Source organism: Poecilia latipinna, unplaced genomic scaffold, assembly GCF_001443285.1.
Source record: "Poecilia latipinna isolate Pla-1442-1.1 unplaced genomic scaffold, P_latipinna-1.0 Scaffold61, whole genome shotgun sequence".
NCBI classification, from domain to species: Eukaryota; Metazoa; Chordata; class Actinopteri; order Cyprinodontiformes; family Poeciliidae; genus Poecilia; species Poecilia latipinna.
The window spans coordinates 204,170-223,208 of NW_015112677.1; the positions used below are offsets into that span (position 1 = coordinate 204,170).

Consider the following 19,039-nt stretch of genomic DNA (forward strand, 5'->3'; position numbering starts at 1 on the left):
ATCTATGGATGTCTGTAAAAACTGACTGTGGGATAGTTTTCCTTTCTCATCTTTTTATTTAGCAACTGATCCCTCCGTGGATTTGATAATCACAATCTTAGATGAAAAAAAACTTTGATTAACATCTGCTAAACAATCCAGTATTTAGTCAATACAGCATGATTAGTTTGTGTGATCTCTCAGACTGGAAGTGTTGTGGGTTGAGAATCTTTCTCACCAAATGAGTTCGTGCTCCGCTGGTTGCAGATTCGACATTGCGGGTTCCTCACAGGCTGACCAGGAACATGTTCCACCAGCTTACAGAACATCTCTGGTCCATTTGTGCCACAGGTAGCGTTAGTTGTTATGTCTGCCATTGTAGCCAGATTCAGCACCGCTGGGAACAGCCCTGAGAAACAGAAAAGCAGCACATAACTGGTTACAAGAACTAATAGCCGAAGAAGAACAAAAGAAAAACTATATGCACTGATACAAAACAAGTGAGACATATTCTTGCGTGGATAAACAATGACATTTTTAAAGAAAAGAAACTTATTGGCAGACGTGTCCTTAATTTATCAGTCACACCAATGAATATGAAATTTGAACAAATAATCCAGTGAATACAGAAGCTGTATTGTCAGATAATTACTAATCAAAGCAAAAGAAAAGCATGCTACTGTCGGAGTTATTAGGACTTTCCTGCATCTCCTGCTTCACAGCTGGGTTTGCATTTCATGTAAATAAAATCATATAATTTTTTCCTCACCCAAATAACACTGACATTTCTCCATTACCGAGTTTAAGAGTAATTAGCCCAGAACAGACGGGGGGCAAGGGTTTTATGAGTTATATTTCTCCTAACAGCATAAAACAATGGTTTTCATTTACCCCCATAGACTGAATCAGTTACAGAAGACTTAACTATGAAAAATTATATATGATTTTTATTCAGTGTGCTGAATTAGCTGGTATTAGACAAAGAGTAACGCTATCAACCACTGTAGCCACATCCTACGTTTTATTTTTATTTAAAAGCATTGCATGGAGAGTACATGTTTGGAGAATTTTCAAAATAAATTTCCCAAAACTCAGGCTGAAAAGTGAGAGGAAACAATTAAAATGGAAATAAAAACTACCTTCTTAATTCAGCCCATCGGAACAAAACTAAAGGCAAAGCAGAATAGGAAAGATGGAAACAAACGTTTGCTGAAAGGACCCAGAAACTGGACAAACAGTAATCTCATTCTGACCAGAGCAAACCAGGTAAACAATAAAAACCAATTAGGAACAGGTGAAGATCATTTACTGATTGCACCCAGTTGTGAAACACAGGCTGAAAAAGAATCCCATGTTTCAAAATAAAACGAAAAGTCAAGGAACATGATCAAATACACTTTGACTACGGTGCAGAAAACAAGAGCGGAATCTAAAATTCAAACCTACCGGACATTTGAAATTGCTTTAAGGTATGCTTAATATTGTGTTGGCAAATACCAGTAAAGAACTTGTGTTGGAATTTCAAGCTGACAGATAATACAGACGATTATAAACTGTGATATGACGAACATGAAATGCTGGGGACAAGGAATGTTTAGCATTCTCCAGCACAAAGGTCCATCTTTAGATCAGAGTTCGATTAAAAACTCTAACCTCCATACCTGGGCCATTTTTTGGGTAGATTTCTATCTGTTTATGCCATTTACCAACTGATGGTAATGTTAAAACTACTTCCATAATTTATTTGTTGCTAAAAGGCAACAAGTATATGATGCTCTTTTCCCCTATAGAGCAGGTTGAGATCGCAAAAATGTTATATCCCACTTTTATAGAAAAATTATGATCACAAGTCCATAAAAATTTACTGACTTAAAAACATAGCTCTTGCTTTAAGAATTAATAAAAGTGATTTGTGCCAAAGAGCATTTGTGCACAGATTTTCATAATTTTCTGCAATTTTGCCAACTTGGGTCAAGTACAATTGACATTTTATCCTGAAGACTTGAAGTATTCTTGGTCTCAAAGAATTAAGCCAAAAACACAATCATCATTATTTTTTTATTTAAAGGATGAAAGCTCAGGTTGAGTACTTCTTTTGTGCATGCAGGTTATTTTAGGGTGCTAGAGAGAAAGGAGAAAACATTTAAGACACTTTATGTTCTGCATGAGGAGGGGTTAACTGAAGTGGTGCCATTAGAGCAATAAGTAAAAACCATTGTTAGGAATTAGCCAAAATGCAATTAACCTTAAACTTACCAAAAATATTTAACCCTTTTTTAAAAAAACCCTCCAAACTCAAGACAATATAATGGCCCAATATGTTCCAATCCTTCACTATTTAGTTCTTCTTCTATTTCCAAATATTACTGTGTAATTTCTGTCCAAATCTCTGATGCCAAAATGAATAAGATGAGGACTCAAACTTATGTATGGAACTACAGCATCTTTGTTCAGCCAGGAAAAAAAATAAAAATAAATGCAAGTAACCAGTGGGAAAAAAGGCCGAGGTCCCCGGCTGATGATTATTTACACATACCAGTCATCATCACCACCCAGGTGCAGATGGACGATGTGGAAGAGTTTTGAACTCCATTGTTCGGTTCCCATTGTAAAATCCAGATTGAAATGCTTCGACTGAATCTACTGGAATTCTCAACATACACATGGTTCAAATTTCTTAGCTGGGAAACATACGTAACCGCGTACTACACCGCATACGAAATTCCTGCTTTGGATCTAACTGATTTGTTATGGCTAATTAGCATGTGTAGGAAAGCATAGTAACTTATATCTACACATCAGGGAAACTAAAGTGAGGAAAAAAACAGAATCAATCTGCGGACGGTCTGTGTGTTTGTGCAGACGGGTCCAGCTGTTTGGCCAGATGTCAGTGCTGATGTACTGTGAACATCTGAGACACCAAAAGACTCTTCCACACACACATTCTCACGCGCTTAGCCACAGCTTATCGTGAACACACTCGGTCGGACAGGCCATATCCAAGTCTTTCAACAGTGTTGGTCCAACATTGGTATCCAGACAGATAATGTTTCACAAAACCTTTTATTTTCCTTTCCAAATTCCATTATTAATGGTCAATGACTGGATACATTTTAGACTGTGTTCAAAGACAGAGACCAGAATTGATGAGATCATCACTAAATCTGATCATTTTGGGTGTCACAACTTTTCATAAATAGGTGATGATGACAGAACAATGTTGGTTTTGATGTTAGCACTACCACTAACCACTGAGAAATGTCAAAATATTTAGGTAAAATTGGTCAAATTGGTAAATGGCTCAGTATGAATTAACTAAATCTGTTTGACTAACAAAGAAAGACAAGCAAGCATCAGGAAGCAAATCACATTTGACTGCATGTGAAATCCCTTTATGAAAAGAAATAAAGATATTTATGGTGGACCTCCAGTGTTTGTGGGAGGTTAGGAACAACAAAAAAAACACGGCCTTATCTAAAAAGATGAAATGTTTTTTTTATTATTTTATTTAACCTTTATTTGACCACGCAGGACAGACTGATTGTAAGACCGGTGCAAGATGAGAAAAAGTTTTTCACTGATGATCATGACCACAACAAAAAAACTGTTTTCTAAATGCTGTATCAAACCTTTCAGCATCTATCTGTTCTGTTCTGACTGTTCTTTTTGGTGCCTCAACATTTTAAAACTCATATTTATAAAGCCTCTACAGACGCCTGTCAGAGAAGAGTGTGCTCTGCTCTTTACGTCATTCTGATGCTGACATATTTTGTATTTGAACAGTTTAGGTCTGAATTTTTAGCTCTTAAGAGCCAAACAATCTGCATTAATGTCTTCTAAAGATAAATTCCCACACCTAAGCCTTTTAATCCCAAAGAAAATAAAAGACATTCTGTCTTTTAGTCATAGGACAAACGGATAATTCAGACTCCAGTTTTAGTTGAGACTTTGACGCTAGATCAAAATACTTTCTCCCATGGATTTATTTTTATAGCTCTGCTAAGCACTGTGCCAGGAAATCAAGCCAATATCCTGTGTATTCTGAGATCTGATTCAAAATCTGGAAAAGACGTTGCTTACTAAAACACGTGGTAGACTGCAAAAGCTTAAAAGAATGATGTTACCTTCATTTGAGTCAGCTAATATTTTAAGCTTATTAATAAATCTGGTTAGTCTTGCTCTGTCAGACTGGCTGGGGAAAATAAATCAACGTATCAAAAGATGGTGCTATGATTTTTGCTTGGCTGTGTTAAGAGGTGGAAATAATAAAAGCTCATGTTTGAATTATGCCTTTCTCTAAAGATGTATCCCATTTCACAATAACCTGTCGAGATTTGACATTTCCTTAGTCAGAAAGAGAACATTACATAACAATTATTATTATTTTTTGCACATAATCTAGGTTCCACCTCTTACAGCAGGCCTACATTAACAATAATTATCATTTCAATGCACCGAGTCAACTAGTCTGATTTAATTATTAGCTACACTGGCTTTCAAATGGTTACATTTTCCTAATCTGTCAGTAGTAACTGATGCATCTCTCCTGCTTCTGCAGAAAGCTATTGACAATTTTTATGCCATCAAATCTTAAACATAAGGTTTTATCCAACTTAATTTGGGAAACATGTTATAGTTTTTGAAAATACAAAATGTAGAGATATAGGTTATTATCTTACATTGCTAGTAGTAGCATATCTGACTATAGGTCATGTCAATTTGCAAATCATTATTATTTTAGAACTTGAATATTAGACACAGTTGATCTGGGTTTAGTAACATTTTCAGATTTAGCTCTCTAAACACTGGAAGACCACCATTATCTGTTTTTTAAATATTTAATCAAGGCTGGTCAAAACAAAGACACAGAAAGATAGACTTGGTTAGCTTGTAAAATCAACTTCAACCACGTTGAGGCATCAATGTATTTTTATGGAGACAGTTTTTTTATTTATTTATTTTAGTTAGAAGGCAAGATCGTATTTCCTCTTCAAACTTCAACAAAAAGATTTCACAGTTGGAAGTTCTGTCGTTAGAGGTATGAAATACCAAAACCAAAGGAGTTTGTTCCTGGTTCACAGTCACATGCTTTCATTTGTACTGGAATATCCTGAATTCTTCTTCAATGCACTTTCTTTGAGACGATTCTGAAGAAGCAAAGGGCAGACTAATTAGATGTTTGGGTTTTTTTTTTTATTCTACTTTACTTTTTAGTTACCAACAGCAACAGCAGCTCAAATATGTCCTGTGGTATTCTTACTACAGTTTGAGAACAGTGGGCCCAAACCAGCTGGTTCTAAAGTCTGTGCAACGTGTACGATGACAACTTTTGAGAAGTCAAAATTATATATAAAAAATAAATATTTGCATGAATTGAATTGAGGCTAATGACATTTGTCTTCTCTTTGCAAGGCAAGACAACAGAGAAATGGGAAATGTGGTGAAAAGACAAGCATTCATGTTTCATATTCGCTGAATGACGAGGGACACAAGGGCTGTCTGACTACAGCTTTATGGCAGTCACACACACACGCACGCACGCACGCACGCACGCACGCACGCACGCACGCACGCACGCAGCAATGCACGCCTCAGGTTCATCACCTTCCATTCTCTTCTCTTTGCTCTGATAACCATGGTAACCTGTCTGTAGGTCTGTCTGATGGCCTTTTTTTCCCCTTGATCTGTACGCTCTGTTAAGCAGATGTCTCAGAGGCTTAACTGCTATGAAGGATCTAAATTATAATACTGTTAGCCTCTACAAGTATGATGAAAACTGGACGGACACATTCAGAGAAGTGTTACCATTGAAACATTGTTTGCAATTATTACAAATGGAAATAATGAGTATTTTTGATAAAATGTTGACCTAAAGTTTGCACAATGAGCAAAAATGTAAAGTCAAAGACAAAACGCATTTCTCCTTCAAAGTCACAAACTAACTTCAGTCATTATATGGTGACCAAAGCTTTAAGACAACTAACATAAATCCAACCTTCACTTACGCTGCACAGGACACTGATTTGTCCAAACATCATTGTCCAATTAATGGGTTGTTGGCTGGAAGCCCAAACATTTTTAAGTTTCTTTTGGAATGTAGAGGGTAAATTATGAGATCATAAAACTTGAAATGCAATATTTCTTAACAATATTAAACATTTTGATCAATACAAACGAATAAGATTTATTCTCTCAGAAATATCTAGATTACAGGTTTGCAGTTTGCTGCCGAGTGCAGCAGTAAGGATGAGTCATTTCCTCTGTAATCTGAGGACACGGTTTTTCTAGCAGAATAGAGTGAAATGCTCCGTCCAGTTTGGGGGATCGTCTGCAGCGTGTGAAGGAGTTTACAAAGCCGGGTGGCTTGTTCAGGAGTGATGTCAGCATGGCACCACACATGGAGGAAGTGGGGGGTTTTGTGCAGTAATTAGAGCCTCCATGTAGCCTGAGGCACTGAAGAAAGACCTGAAACAAAAGGGAAATCTCTCCCTTTATTGGATTATTCTGTTCTTCTATGTTTCAAATCTTACTCATAATAAACAACATGGATCAGGAAGATCTGAACTGAGCTTCCACCAGACACTGCTTTACTGTAGAGATAATTTGAATAACTCCAACTAAAGCATGACTGTCACACTCCAGTCCTCAAGAGCAGATGTTGTGCAACTTTTGATACAACACACGGGAAACAAATGATTAGGTCATTAGCAGGACAGTGCAAAAGTTGACTGCATGCTGAGAATGACGATTCAGCTTTTTAAGGTATGAAGGGATCTCTCTTGATCGGGTGACGTCTTGGGATCCTTCTATCAATCTACGCTGGACCTGCTATCTCTGTGACACAAAACCGGATAAGTGAAGAAACAGATTCTGGATCAGAAATCATTTCTTTCAGCTGTTCCCTCACAAACTGTTTGATAGGTACTTTTTCTTGAACCTATATAAAAAGACCACAGACAACGTATATGAATTTTATAGACAAAGCTTTTGCAAAAGGAGAACTCTTCGCCATGACCTCTCCAGGCCGTTCACAGAGAGTTCTGGTCTGCTTCCGCGTGAGCCCCTGTTTTATTGTCAAAGCAGAACAGCCAAAAGGGGCAGTCAGGAAGAACAACAAAGGTCGTAAAACTTCTAACCTAAACAAACCAGCCAGGTGTGATATCTGATCTACGGTCTGAGCCCAGTTCAGCTCTAGGTCAAACTAACACAAGAAGAATTTAAGGTCTGGGAAACACAGAGTTAACTGTCTCACATGAAGATAAACAGACAGTTGTAACCTCCAGGTCAGTTTATACACACATAAGGAAGAGAANACTTNAAACTAAAAATCACAATAATACTGATTAACATTAGACTGAATATAAACTAAAGTAATAACAAAATGATAATACCAAAAAATATCTAACACTGTTAATATATGAAAGCTTAAAGGAGACTTTTATTTCTAGAGTACTTTGTCTAAAGGTAAAAATTAAATCCACACAGAGAACTTCTTACTAATCATGAAAGAATGTTCTGTTTCGCTTCATCTAAAGGTAGTTTTAAGGATGAGTAGACCTTATCTTTTATTCAACGAAATCAGACACACAATACAAGCAGCAGTGACGGGTTTTGAAAGAAACAATACTGACAACTGCCAGCCATGACATTATGATTAGTGTATGAGAACCAGATAAAAATATGCAACCCATCTGTCAGTTGTGCCTTGAAGTAACTTACTATTCCTTTAATGCAAGTGTAATCAATGCTGAGTTGGCATCCCTGACTTGCTGCTGAGCGTAGACGGAGTATTTCATGTTTTATGTGCGGTAATACATTGTTTTTTTTTTAATTGCACTATACCAGATTTAAAATATTTCCTGCATTTTGATTGGTTAGGGGGTGAAGCACAAGGAGATGCTCTCATGTTCAAGAACAAGTGCCAGGACGCACCATTCAGCAACATTCAGTCCATGTGTTTATCACAGGTAACAGAAAACACAGGATCACTGAATCATCCTAAGCATCAGATTTTGATTACTTATCTTTATCTCATTGAAAACAGTAATTTATTAACACGTCCAGTGACCAGGACAAACTCTTCACATTTCCACAAACTCGAAGCGGCAGCATATTCTGTTTCATCCTATAAAGATTTCTTATTTCATTATGAGCTGAATTTTATTTACTTTTTCCATCATGGTAGAAGATGATACGCAGGGCGTTCTTTGCTCTGTGTGTGAGCGTGCGCGCGCGCGCGTGTGTGTGTTGCATGTGTGATGGATGTGTTATTGTGGAGTTTTGAGGCTAGATGTGTGTTTGATGGAATAAAAATAAGGTTGAAAAAGACAAGATCATCTCTCTCTGTATCCCTGTGTAAGTTTCCATCTCGCCCTCCTCCCTTAGTGTTGGGGCTGTGAGAGAGAGATATGGATGAAAGGAAAAAAATATAAATAAATAAAAGATTGATGGAGAGCAAGAGATGGATGGAGGGATTCCCAGAGAAAGATAAAGCGCTGTTTAAAAGGGTCAGGCCCGGGAGACGAATGAGGGATGAGGCTGCCATAATCCTGTAATGCTCACACACAAACGTTCAGAACCCTTTTACGCAGGTATTAACATACTGATGTGTGACTGCGCGTTAACACGCAGATGCAGAGCGACATCCTGGACAGAGACACTCGGAAGATGATCTGAATTCAAGACAAAGACTCAGAGGCAGAGAATAATACGGATATTCTAACATAAACACCAACTTCCTATGGACTTAGCTTTATAAAAAATATCATAAAACAACATTGTTAGCCAAGGTAAAAACTATCTCCTTTTCTACCTTCATATTACTGGAGTTCAGGGAATGGAACGTTAACCCTAGGGCATAAAAAAAATAAAAATTATGCATGCTGAAATCTTCAACAAGTCTTTGAAATGTAAACTGCAGCTATGTTTACGCTCTAATATTTTAAAGTGTCTTATTCTCTTCAGATGTCCAGCTTCCTCTTAAAATCAGGCAGAGAAAATTGCCTTGTTGAAATGATGTGTTGCAAAATTAGATTGATATCTATTCATAACCACAATCATACTGTTGGCCATGAAGCTTCATTATGAGTGATGCTACAATAATTACACTTGTACTTTCAAAGTCATGTTATATCCCTAATTATTCTATACTTTATATATTATATATATATTTTGCTTTTGGTTTGAATTTTTAAACAGCTTTTGTCAGCTTTGATCCATAACCAGATTCTTGTTTTCAGCCCTTTTCTTGAGGCATTATTACTCCAACACAGTGAACGTGACAAACCTTTCACTCTTAGTGCAAACCATTTATTAACCATCCAATATTTTACTATTTATTGATTTTAAGGAGCCAGAGTTTATTGTAATATTATTTGATTTTAGGAAATGTTCAATTAATCTTCTGATTATAAAGTTATTGCTCCAACAACACTGTCAATGTTTCACACAAAACTTAATCGCTTGGGTTTAGTCCTGTTTTATGCTTTAAGAGTTTATAGATCTTAGTTGAGTTGGGAGAGAAAAAGCAAAATCTAAAAATATCCAAATAAAAATAATAAAAGACAACAAAGAAGCTGGGAGACCCACTGCCGAAGATAATCTTTTTTTTTTTTAAACTACAAGAAAGATTGGCTCATTAAAAAGTAAAATGTAAAAGAAGAGCCACTCAAGATTTGCTCTTGTGCTGTACTGTAATTACTCACTGAAAAGGTCATTGCCTTTCCAACAGAGATAACACAGAAACACGACATCCACTGAACTTCGCATTTAAGATTTTGAACTTTCTGTGCCTGTTTCTTCCTTGTGATCCCTCTTCAGACGGCAGAGGATAAACATTCTTTCTTGGTTTTGTTTCTTCAGACGTTAAAAAAAACTGAACATGAATATAAATCTTTGTTTTTTTATCCATCTCTCTCTTTACATCTTCTGACCGCTATTTTGTCAACCTCTGGGGTATTCATGGGAAGTTGTCATGAAAACTAAATCAACATCCTGCTCTCACCAAGACTTCCTGTCCTGGGAGTGTGTCTTATTCTGTGTGGGTTACTCGCAGCAACGAAGTTCTAAATTAAATGCAAACATTTGTAAAAAAAAAAAAAAAAAAGAGAAAAAAAAGAAAATAGAGTCAGAAACTGCTTAAAAAGGCGAAGGAAAGAGAACCACAAAGTCTTAGAGTGAAATCACATTATTAATCTCACTTAAGAGTCTTAATGATTTCAAGAAAACAAAACCATTTTCTGTCATTACACACCTTTGCAGTATGACTGTGCAAGTTTGTTCTTTTGTTTAGATGTTTATTAATCTGATTATACAAAATTTAAGAAAAGTACACTTTGAGTACAGAATAAAGATTTTTCTTGCTGGATATGAACTCATTGGAAGGAAATCAGAGAACCTAATGTTGTTCTTTCCCAAATGTCTGGAACTGCGAGACACATCAAACACATAGTGTGTGTTAATGCCTGATCTGTACACTCGTCTTCCAGACACACTCAGTCTCAGACTAAACAGGAAATTGGCTAACTTTTAGACAGTTAATACCCTACTTAGACACAAACAAACACAAACAGGGGCCTAGACATGTCAACTGGAGGCTAAAGTCACTAATGTGCTCCAAACTGGGGAGGGTGTTTATCTCTCAGGGGTGCATCTGGTTTTGCTAGTAGTAATTAAGTTCGTTTTGAAGCCCTAAATGGACACATAAAAACAACATGGGAGGCAAAATGACTCTGACACAATAAAAATCTCCGTTCTTTGACACACCGGATCCCACTTTCCTAACTGCGATGACGGGCGATGCAGCAATCGTTTTAAATCACACTCAGTTTTGTGTCATTGTAGTTTCACTAAATGCAACGCCCCTAATTTGTTCCAGTACTCATATTTTTAGTTATTCTGAACCGATTATGAAAGCCATCATCAGTTCTTTCTGCAGGTAAAAGAAAATGGACTGAGGAAAAATAAAGTGACTATAATTCTCTATTGTAACTGGTTAGCAATAGAAGACCCAGAACTGAAAAGCAACAAGGGCCATTCTTCAGCTGTTATGTCTCTCCCAGCTGGGGTAATGAATGCAGCTTTTTTAATTAGGGATACTGAAAAAACACTTTTTTTTCTACAAACCTCCTATTTGTAGAATAGGAGTATCCAACGAAATTAGAGGAAACATTTCCCTGCCAGTTTCTGTAGCCAGCAGTCAACCTGTTCTTGTGTGTCGGTCAATCTGCAGGAAGGACTGACTGGGTCCATAAAAGCTGCATGTCTGAATGAAACCAGATTTATGCAAACAGGGGCTGGGGGGGGGATAATTTATGTATATATACATCATATATTAGACAAGATACATCTTGTTTTCAATTTATGTACTTTTTTTCTTTTTACCAAAATCATTGTATTAAATATATTTTACTGTGAAAATTACAGTTGGAACAAAAAAATATAAATAAAAAATCAATCTAGAAATTGTCAAGTTTAGCAAAAAATAAAAAGCTGCAAAAATGTAAAAAGAAAAAAGCAGAGACAGGTGGGGGGGAATGTTTATGTGCAATAACTCCAAGATAAGTGTTTGAAGTGATTTAGCTGCGCTCAGATCAGTCGGCAGTAAATCTATCCTCTGATGGTCCGACTGCTCTCTCCCTCACACACTCACACCCAATCCATACCTGATGAGGCAGTGATGAGAGCTTAGTTAAATCATCCCCAAGCACCTCGGACGAATAAATGTGTACGCTTGTGGGTTGTGTATGATTTAAGACGGCGCCATTGGCGATAGCCTTAGTATGTGCTTACACTCCGACCTGCAGCCAAGGCCAGCTCGCGCGCACACACAGCTACACACTCTCAGGGGAATAAAGTGGAGATGTTGGTGCGCGTAATGAAAACATGCCAGTGAGTAGATTTACAGGAGAGAGCAACTTGACCTCTGATCCCACAAACGATCTAATCTTCCCACGGCTACAAGCGCTATATTCTCCAACAACCTCCAAATAACGTGCGAACAGAACAGAATGGAATTACTCTCTTGGGAGAGTAAAAATTTTTATATTTTGATTTGCATTTGTCACACTTAAAACTGCTGATTGCTCCTACTCTTTAAGTTGAAATGCTACTCAGAGAGAGGCGTGTGGGCGCAGACTTTCAGAGCTTGTAAAGCTTAAACGTTGACACTGCTCGACCTTTTAGAAATTAAAATTCTAACATGACCACAGAGGAGGGGAGAAAAAAAAACTAAATATTTCAATTTGTTAGATGTTCTTATTTAGACATTTTGTAGTTCCAGCTGGTTAGACAAAAAAACTTTCTCAAACTTGCAGAGTTTTAAAAAAAAAAAGCAGGACAATACTGACAAAATCTTTCAGACGCTTGATTATTTCACATGCTGTTATTTAAAAAAAAACAAAAATAAAACTGAAAGGTGTGAAAAAATGAATGTCAAACACGGTTTCATGGCCAGTGGTGCTTTTGAAAAGCGAAAACATGCAAAGCCAATCTGTGAAGTTTAATAAATTGTCTCTCGGCTGAAGTGACAGCTTTGAGGGACTTGAGTTCAAAAAACCTTTAAAGGGAAAAATGCTCAACTAATAACCACCAAAAGCACAGTGGCACAGCGATTTTTAAACCGGAGAAAAACATGAACTCTTCACAGAGCATGTTCACTGGCCAACTGAGCAACTGGGGAAAAGAGCCTCCGGTTAGTCTGGCTGAAGATCTGTGATTCTGATGTGGAGAGAGGAAAATGGAACAACCACGGCGTCATATTACAACTATAGTCACCAGAATTAAGTCTCTTTTCAATGAATTATGTCATAAAAAAGCATCCGCTATGGAGTTCTCAAAATGAAGGTTTTTATGTAAGCCTTTTACGTCTTAATGCATTGCATATGAATTAAATTAAGCCCACCTGTGAATGTATTTTAAGGCAAGACTTTAAACCCACTGCATCCATGTGTGACATCACGGGGGAATCCAAATAAATGAGTCAAGACATCAGGAAGAGAACTGTGGACCAGTTCATTCTTGTGCACAATTTGCAGATGGCCTCAGGCACCAAATTCATCTGTCTAAACAGTTACATGCAAGTTTAAACACAAAAGAGAAGCAATTACTCCAAAAAACAGCAGATAAAAAGCCAAATTACACTGTTAAATTCACACAGGGACAAAACACAGAGACAGACAGGACAAACAACCATGCACACACACACACACACACACACACACACACACACACACACACACACACACACACACACACACACACACCTAAGGAGAATTTGAAAAAAAAAAAAAAACAGACAGTCATGTTTTTGGACTGTGGGAGGAAGCCGGTTTCCTGAAAAAATGTAATAATTCCTGAAGTAGAACCTAGAGATGGATCTCAGCAAACTTAAAACGTACTGATGATCCAGGAACATTTAGCCAGAGTTGAAGATGAGCCCCAACAACTACAACAAAGAGCTTATGCTGAGTCCTTTTTAACACAGAAATATATACTTTTTGGTCTTGCTTTTTCCTTAGTGTTGTAAGACAAACAAAGATACAAACATCAAAGAAAATCTCTGTAAACAGCTAAAGTATGTTGATAACAGTAAATTACTTCCATATTACGATAATATGACCAAAATGTAAAATTTTATTTGATTAAGTACAGGTATACAATTCATAAGATATATGTAAAATACTACTTAATTGAAGATGGACATTTTAAAATGAAGATATAAAACAGTATTTATACTAAAACGGTTTTAGGAATAAAATTAAATCAGATTAAATAAACATTTAAAGGGTTTTTTGTAACACCAAATAGACGAATTTTTTCCAAGCATAGATTTGAACTATTTTTCAGGTACCTTCAGATTTAAAATATATGCAGCGAATGGAGAATATGCTGTATTTAAGTCAATGTGCATTCTAGTGTGTCTTTCTATGTAGATGTACTCTGCCCCAGTGTGCTGAGCTTCTCATCTTCCCCGTGTTTTCTATTTGTCTGGCCAGGAAATAACATTTTCTAGAAGCGACCAGTGGGGTCACAAGGGATTGTGGGTAATTGGAAATCCAGATGGATGAGCATGAGCTTCTAGGAAGAGACGGTTGCTGCGGAGATCAAGCTGAACATGCTCCACAGCGTTAATGTTGCTCATCTCTGTCCGAGCACCCCTCTTATTCTTTTACTTTTCCCTTGGTTTTCCGATTTTCCTCAAGATTTCAGCCCTCATTTCTCCTCTTCTCCTGTGCCTCTCCATCCATTCGGCTGACTGATGAGTGCCACTGGGCGAGACAGGAAATCGCACACAATCCAAGGTGAGTGGGTGGGTGGGTCCGTAGGGAGCAATCAACGAAATATGTCCTAAAGGAACTCACACTAATCACGTGGAATATTTCCTAAACATCATTTCCATTGTTTCTATTGAGGAACAGTTTCTTTATCTGGGTAAGAATCAGTTCTTGTGGGTAGCAAAGCTTTAGAAAGGGCCTGATGAGACCAAAAGTCTCAGCTTTTAGTTTTTCTGTTTGCAGCAATTTAGATTATTTCAAAACTTTTTTTAAGCCAGCAAGCTGAAAGTCAATGGGGATAGCATCACGGCCGGCCAATAAAAATGGAAAACACATGTTGAGGCTTGATTGTGGAAAAGTGTACAACAAAGGGAGTTCTGCAAAGTAAATGGGCCAAAAACAAAATTCATCAGGTTAATTTGTTTCATTCTAATCGACAAAATCTGTGGCACCTTGCAAAAGCATGAAGTTGTTTAAATACATTTGAAGTGAGGATAGAAAAGGTGGAAGCTGATTGGAAAAATGGCCACAATATGACTAAGTTTGAGCTGAATCAGTTGGAAAAGAAGAGCGAGCTCAAATTCTCAGTCTATATGTGCAAAACTATCAGATCAAATCTGCTGTTGTTTGAAACAACACCCATTTGAATTTCTCCTATTATTTGTCAGTCTTAAAAGTGTTGTTTTTTTTGTTCCCTTCAGGGAACAAACAGATCTTAAAAACAATGCTATGGATATAACTGAATCTGAACAGCACGTTGCTGCCTCATCACTTTTAACAAGAGCTAATGAATTCGCGTCTGCTATTAGCTGACCCCTGGCTACTGCTAACAGCTCCGGCACTGGAAACGTTCAGGTTAGATTAGGAGGAGCAGAAACACGGAATCCTTTAAAAAAACAAAATGGGCACCAATAGAGTGTGTATCCATGTCTACAGCGCTTTACAATCGTCTTAAGTTTAATGAGATTGGGAATTTCAGTGATGATGTTTGTTTTCCAGAGCAAATCAGCAAACTCACTCTTAGCCTTTTCCAAAACTGTCAGGTTCGGTGAGTGTGTTCGGAGGTTTAGAACAACAGCAAGAACATAAATTTGCCTATTACGACAAGGGGTCTCAAATAACACTAATATGTGGTTGACTGAATACAATACAGCATCGAATACAATGCTACTGAGTTTAGATGCATGGTTGACCAAAGAATCCGTTACACATGCTTACAATATTCGTTTGAGTCTGTATGTGTGCAGTAACGTTAGAGTGAATGAAAGAGAGTGGGAAAGCACTGGGTGGGTGTTGGGGTATGCAACGTTTGTTACAGTGGCACTACAGACAAACTGCTCCCTGGATAGACATTGATTTTCACCCAATGGATCTGGCTGTTAGCAAACCTAATAGCTTGGTGGATAATGGCTACAGGTTATGAATGGGCCGCTAAGTGCAGAAGTGTGGAGTGGATGGGGGAAAAAAGAAAAAACAAAGACAAAACAAGTGGACAAAGGGTAACATCATTGAGAAAATAAATCAAAAAATGAGGCAGAATTGTGGAATTAGTGGTAGAGAGAAGGCATGCGAGACAAAAGACGGGGAGAGTTTGGGAAATGAGAAACTAACAAGTCAAGAACACTGGAGCTGAAGGGAAAAACAAGCACTAGATCAGCTGTGAGTGGAAACTGGAGACGCTATTTACCATCGCTGCTAATAGGTTTCAAAAGGAAGCAAGTTGTTAGCTAAATGAATGGGCCCTAAATGACACATTACCACGTTAAAGGCTGATTCCGCACATTGTTAGAGCTCTGACTTCTCTATGCATCATCAGTGCTGTGTACTAGTGTAAGCTTGCCACTAGTGTACAGGTCTGCTGAGTCATCAAATAGACTCAAAAAAAAAAAAAAGTATGGACATCAGCAGAGGACTATGGAGAAATGCACTGCTATAGAAACAAACAAACAAAAAAATTGCCTGGAGAGGTTTTTTTTTGCTTTGGTTTAAGTTAGTTTGTGTATGTAGTATTTGAAATTCTCTGGTCTTCTCCTCATCTACATTTGACCTGCAGCTAATTTCTATTATGCAATCTAAAAAAAGGTGTTACTTCACCCCCAACAAACCATCTTTCTCAAAACTTTAGATCAGTCTGAAAAAAATCTTTTCCTGACATTCCAAACTATTTTTATATCACTTCTTTTTATATGAAAGCCACATGCAACACCAGACTTTCTTAGACAAAGTACAACTTTTTTCCTTTTTTAATTAAATTAATCCAGAATTAACTATAAATGAATGTACATCATATCAAAATTCAAATTGTGAGACAGCATTTGCTGCATTTTTTTTAAATAGGGCTGCACAATATGTCACAAATATATTGTCAACACAATATATTTGTGACAAACTGAATGTGAATAATTCAGTTTGTGAATTATTCTCTGGTCTTCTGACATCAAGCCCTAGGAAGGTCTTGATGTCAGTATCATGCAATCATGCAATTCAAATCACAAAAAGTCTTGAGTCGCTTGAAAAGGAAATATTAGCTGTGAATAAGCTGCTAGAAAAAAGAATACACAAAGTTCTAAAAGAAAATATGCCTGCGAGAACATAGCTTCAAAGTTTTCCCATTGCTTTGAGTCAGTGAACAGCTGCTGATAATATGACAAACACAACATAGGCGTGTCTGCAGTGAAACAGATGGATCATTTTATGCATTAGGAATACTCAATTTTATGGGAGGAAAAGAATTGGAGGCACATGGGAAAGGAGTGATAAAAGTAACTGTGTCAGACTGAGAAAAGTCACAACATCCAAAGTGATGATGGCTGCACCTCAGAGGCGAAGGAGATTGTTTAAATACACCAATCTGGTTCGAATTGTCAGGAATTTGTTACAGACCCGATGGAATGTGGCAACTAAAATACATCTAAAAATCGAATTTAGTTTAAATAGATCATGTTTGTACAAATTTATTACATAAAGACACTTCAATTGGGATTGTTTGTCCCAGACATTGATGAGATTCCTTTATAAATAGCCATTTGTCATACCGAGTCCCATTCTGATGGTTCCGTAAAATTAAAGGCGTACATACACTTAAAAAATTAAGACGTTGTAAAATTCTGTAAAATAACACACACATATATAAGTATGTTGGCTCTGCTTCCTTAACTCAAAGATATTCAACATGTAGCTGCCTGTCCTATCTACATTGCTCAATAAGCAAGTCACAAAATTATTTCAAACTATTTTTATAACTGACTGTGTTCATACTCATAATGGTCCTGAAGATAATATTAAGGTCTCGAAAGCTCTAGATATCCTTACAAATGCATTTTCTGCCGATTTGTTTTTAATGCATGAAATCAAATCTCCTAATTACATTTATTTAGAAGTCTATTTATTTAGGCCATTGGAGAAGATTGGAAAAGATTTCATATAGGAAGTTTCTATTTTATCGTCAATACTTTTTTGTAACACCACAGGCTGTTAATCTGAAGGTCAGAAGGGAAGTTATGCAACCAACATCTGGTCACACATGTGCAGCTTTTTAAAAAAAAAAAAATCACTTGCCTACAGAGTGATGTATTGCTTACAGTTTAACAAAACAGCAAGCGTGTACTTGTAAATAAAAATGAGCAAACTTCAATTTTCAAATCCAATTAACTGGCATCAATAAAAGAGCAAGGAAATCTCTTTTTAAATTTCATGTATTTCAAATGAACAATGTCTTTGTTAGAAGTTCCCTATACAACAAAGACAATGAGTCAATTGAGTAGCAAGAAGATGGCGATGGGCTCCTGTAGGAATAACTGCGCTGACAGACCTCCCACCTACTGCCAGAACAAGCCTCGGGCGCAGCTGAATGCTTAGGTCGGCTTTCTTCTGTGGGGCCGAACGAGGTCAGCAGAACAAACAAAGTATAAATCCCAAAGATCTTAAAAAGAGGAATGTTTCGGCCTCAATAGAGAAAACGTTTATGGAAAAAACAACTCTCCATTGCATTTGAGAATGTGACACTTGTTTCTGGTTTAGGACGTTTTCCCAATAGTCGAATATTAGGAGTGACAAACATACACTGAACTTTTTTTTTTTTTTTTTTTTTTACCAATATGGGTTTTTGTACAATTTATGCAAATGCAGATGTGTGAAAGTACGACTATTTTCTGTCAACTATTTTATTTGACCAACCTGGGTTTTATTTTTATTTTTTTTATGTTTTCACCTTTGATGAGAATTTTGCTAACTTATTAAGTGAAAATGTTGAAGGAGAAGCTGCCTGAAGGAGTAGCTCGTTTCTACTTTTATGGCCCAAGAGAACTTGGAGTGGAGACATTTTAGATGACTCACAACCATCCTGTGCTCCGACTTGCACACAGCCTCAGCACTAGACATGCCAGTGCAGCTGATAACATTGGAGCTACTTGCTCTTGGACTTTCTTGTTGTTGTTGGCTACAGCTGATTGAAGGCTTAATATTAATGTTTTTGATGTCTTAGGGTAAAAAAAGCAAAGCAGTAGCATGTAGAGATTTAACACTGTGATGTGCACATGTAGCAGTGAGTCCATCCATGATGAGCAACTGATACATGACAACTTGCATCTAGAATCCTTTAACCAAGATTCAAAAACTGCTGCACATATGCAGATGACAAATTAAATATTTCAAAAATAGAGTCAGCATCTAAAAATGTGCCGAAGGCTATAGCCAAAAAAAAAAAAAAAAAAAAAAAATCATGCTAAAGGCGGGGGGGGGCCAAGGGGGGGAGCGGTACTGAAAAGGATTTTTTAAGGGGGGGTCTT

At 37.1% G+C, this 19,039-nt stretch overlaps 1 protein-coding gene across 7 annotated transcripts in view; it reads right to left on the reverse strand.

The window, feature by feature from the left end:
* The window catches only part of lama2 (laminin, alpha 2), a 166,797-nt gene that overhangs the window by 127,712 nt on the left and 20,046 nt on the right, over window positions 1-19,039 (reverse strand). For all 7 annotated transcript variants that reach the window (XM_015057151.1, XM_015057145.1, XM_015057136.1 and 4 more), the window contains exon 2: window positions 218-388. In XM_015057151.1, coding sequence (XP_014912637.1) covers window positions 218-388 — 171 coding nt within the window. The remainder of the gene's footprint in view (window positions 1-217; window positions 389-19,039) is intronic.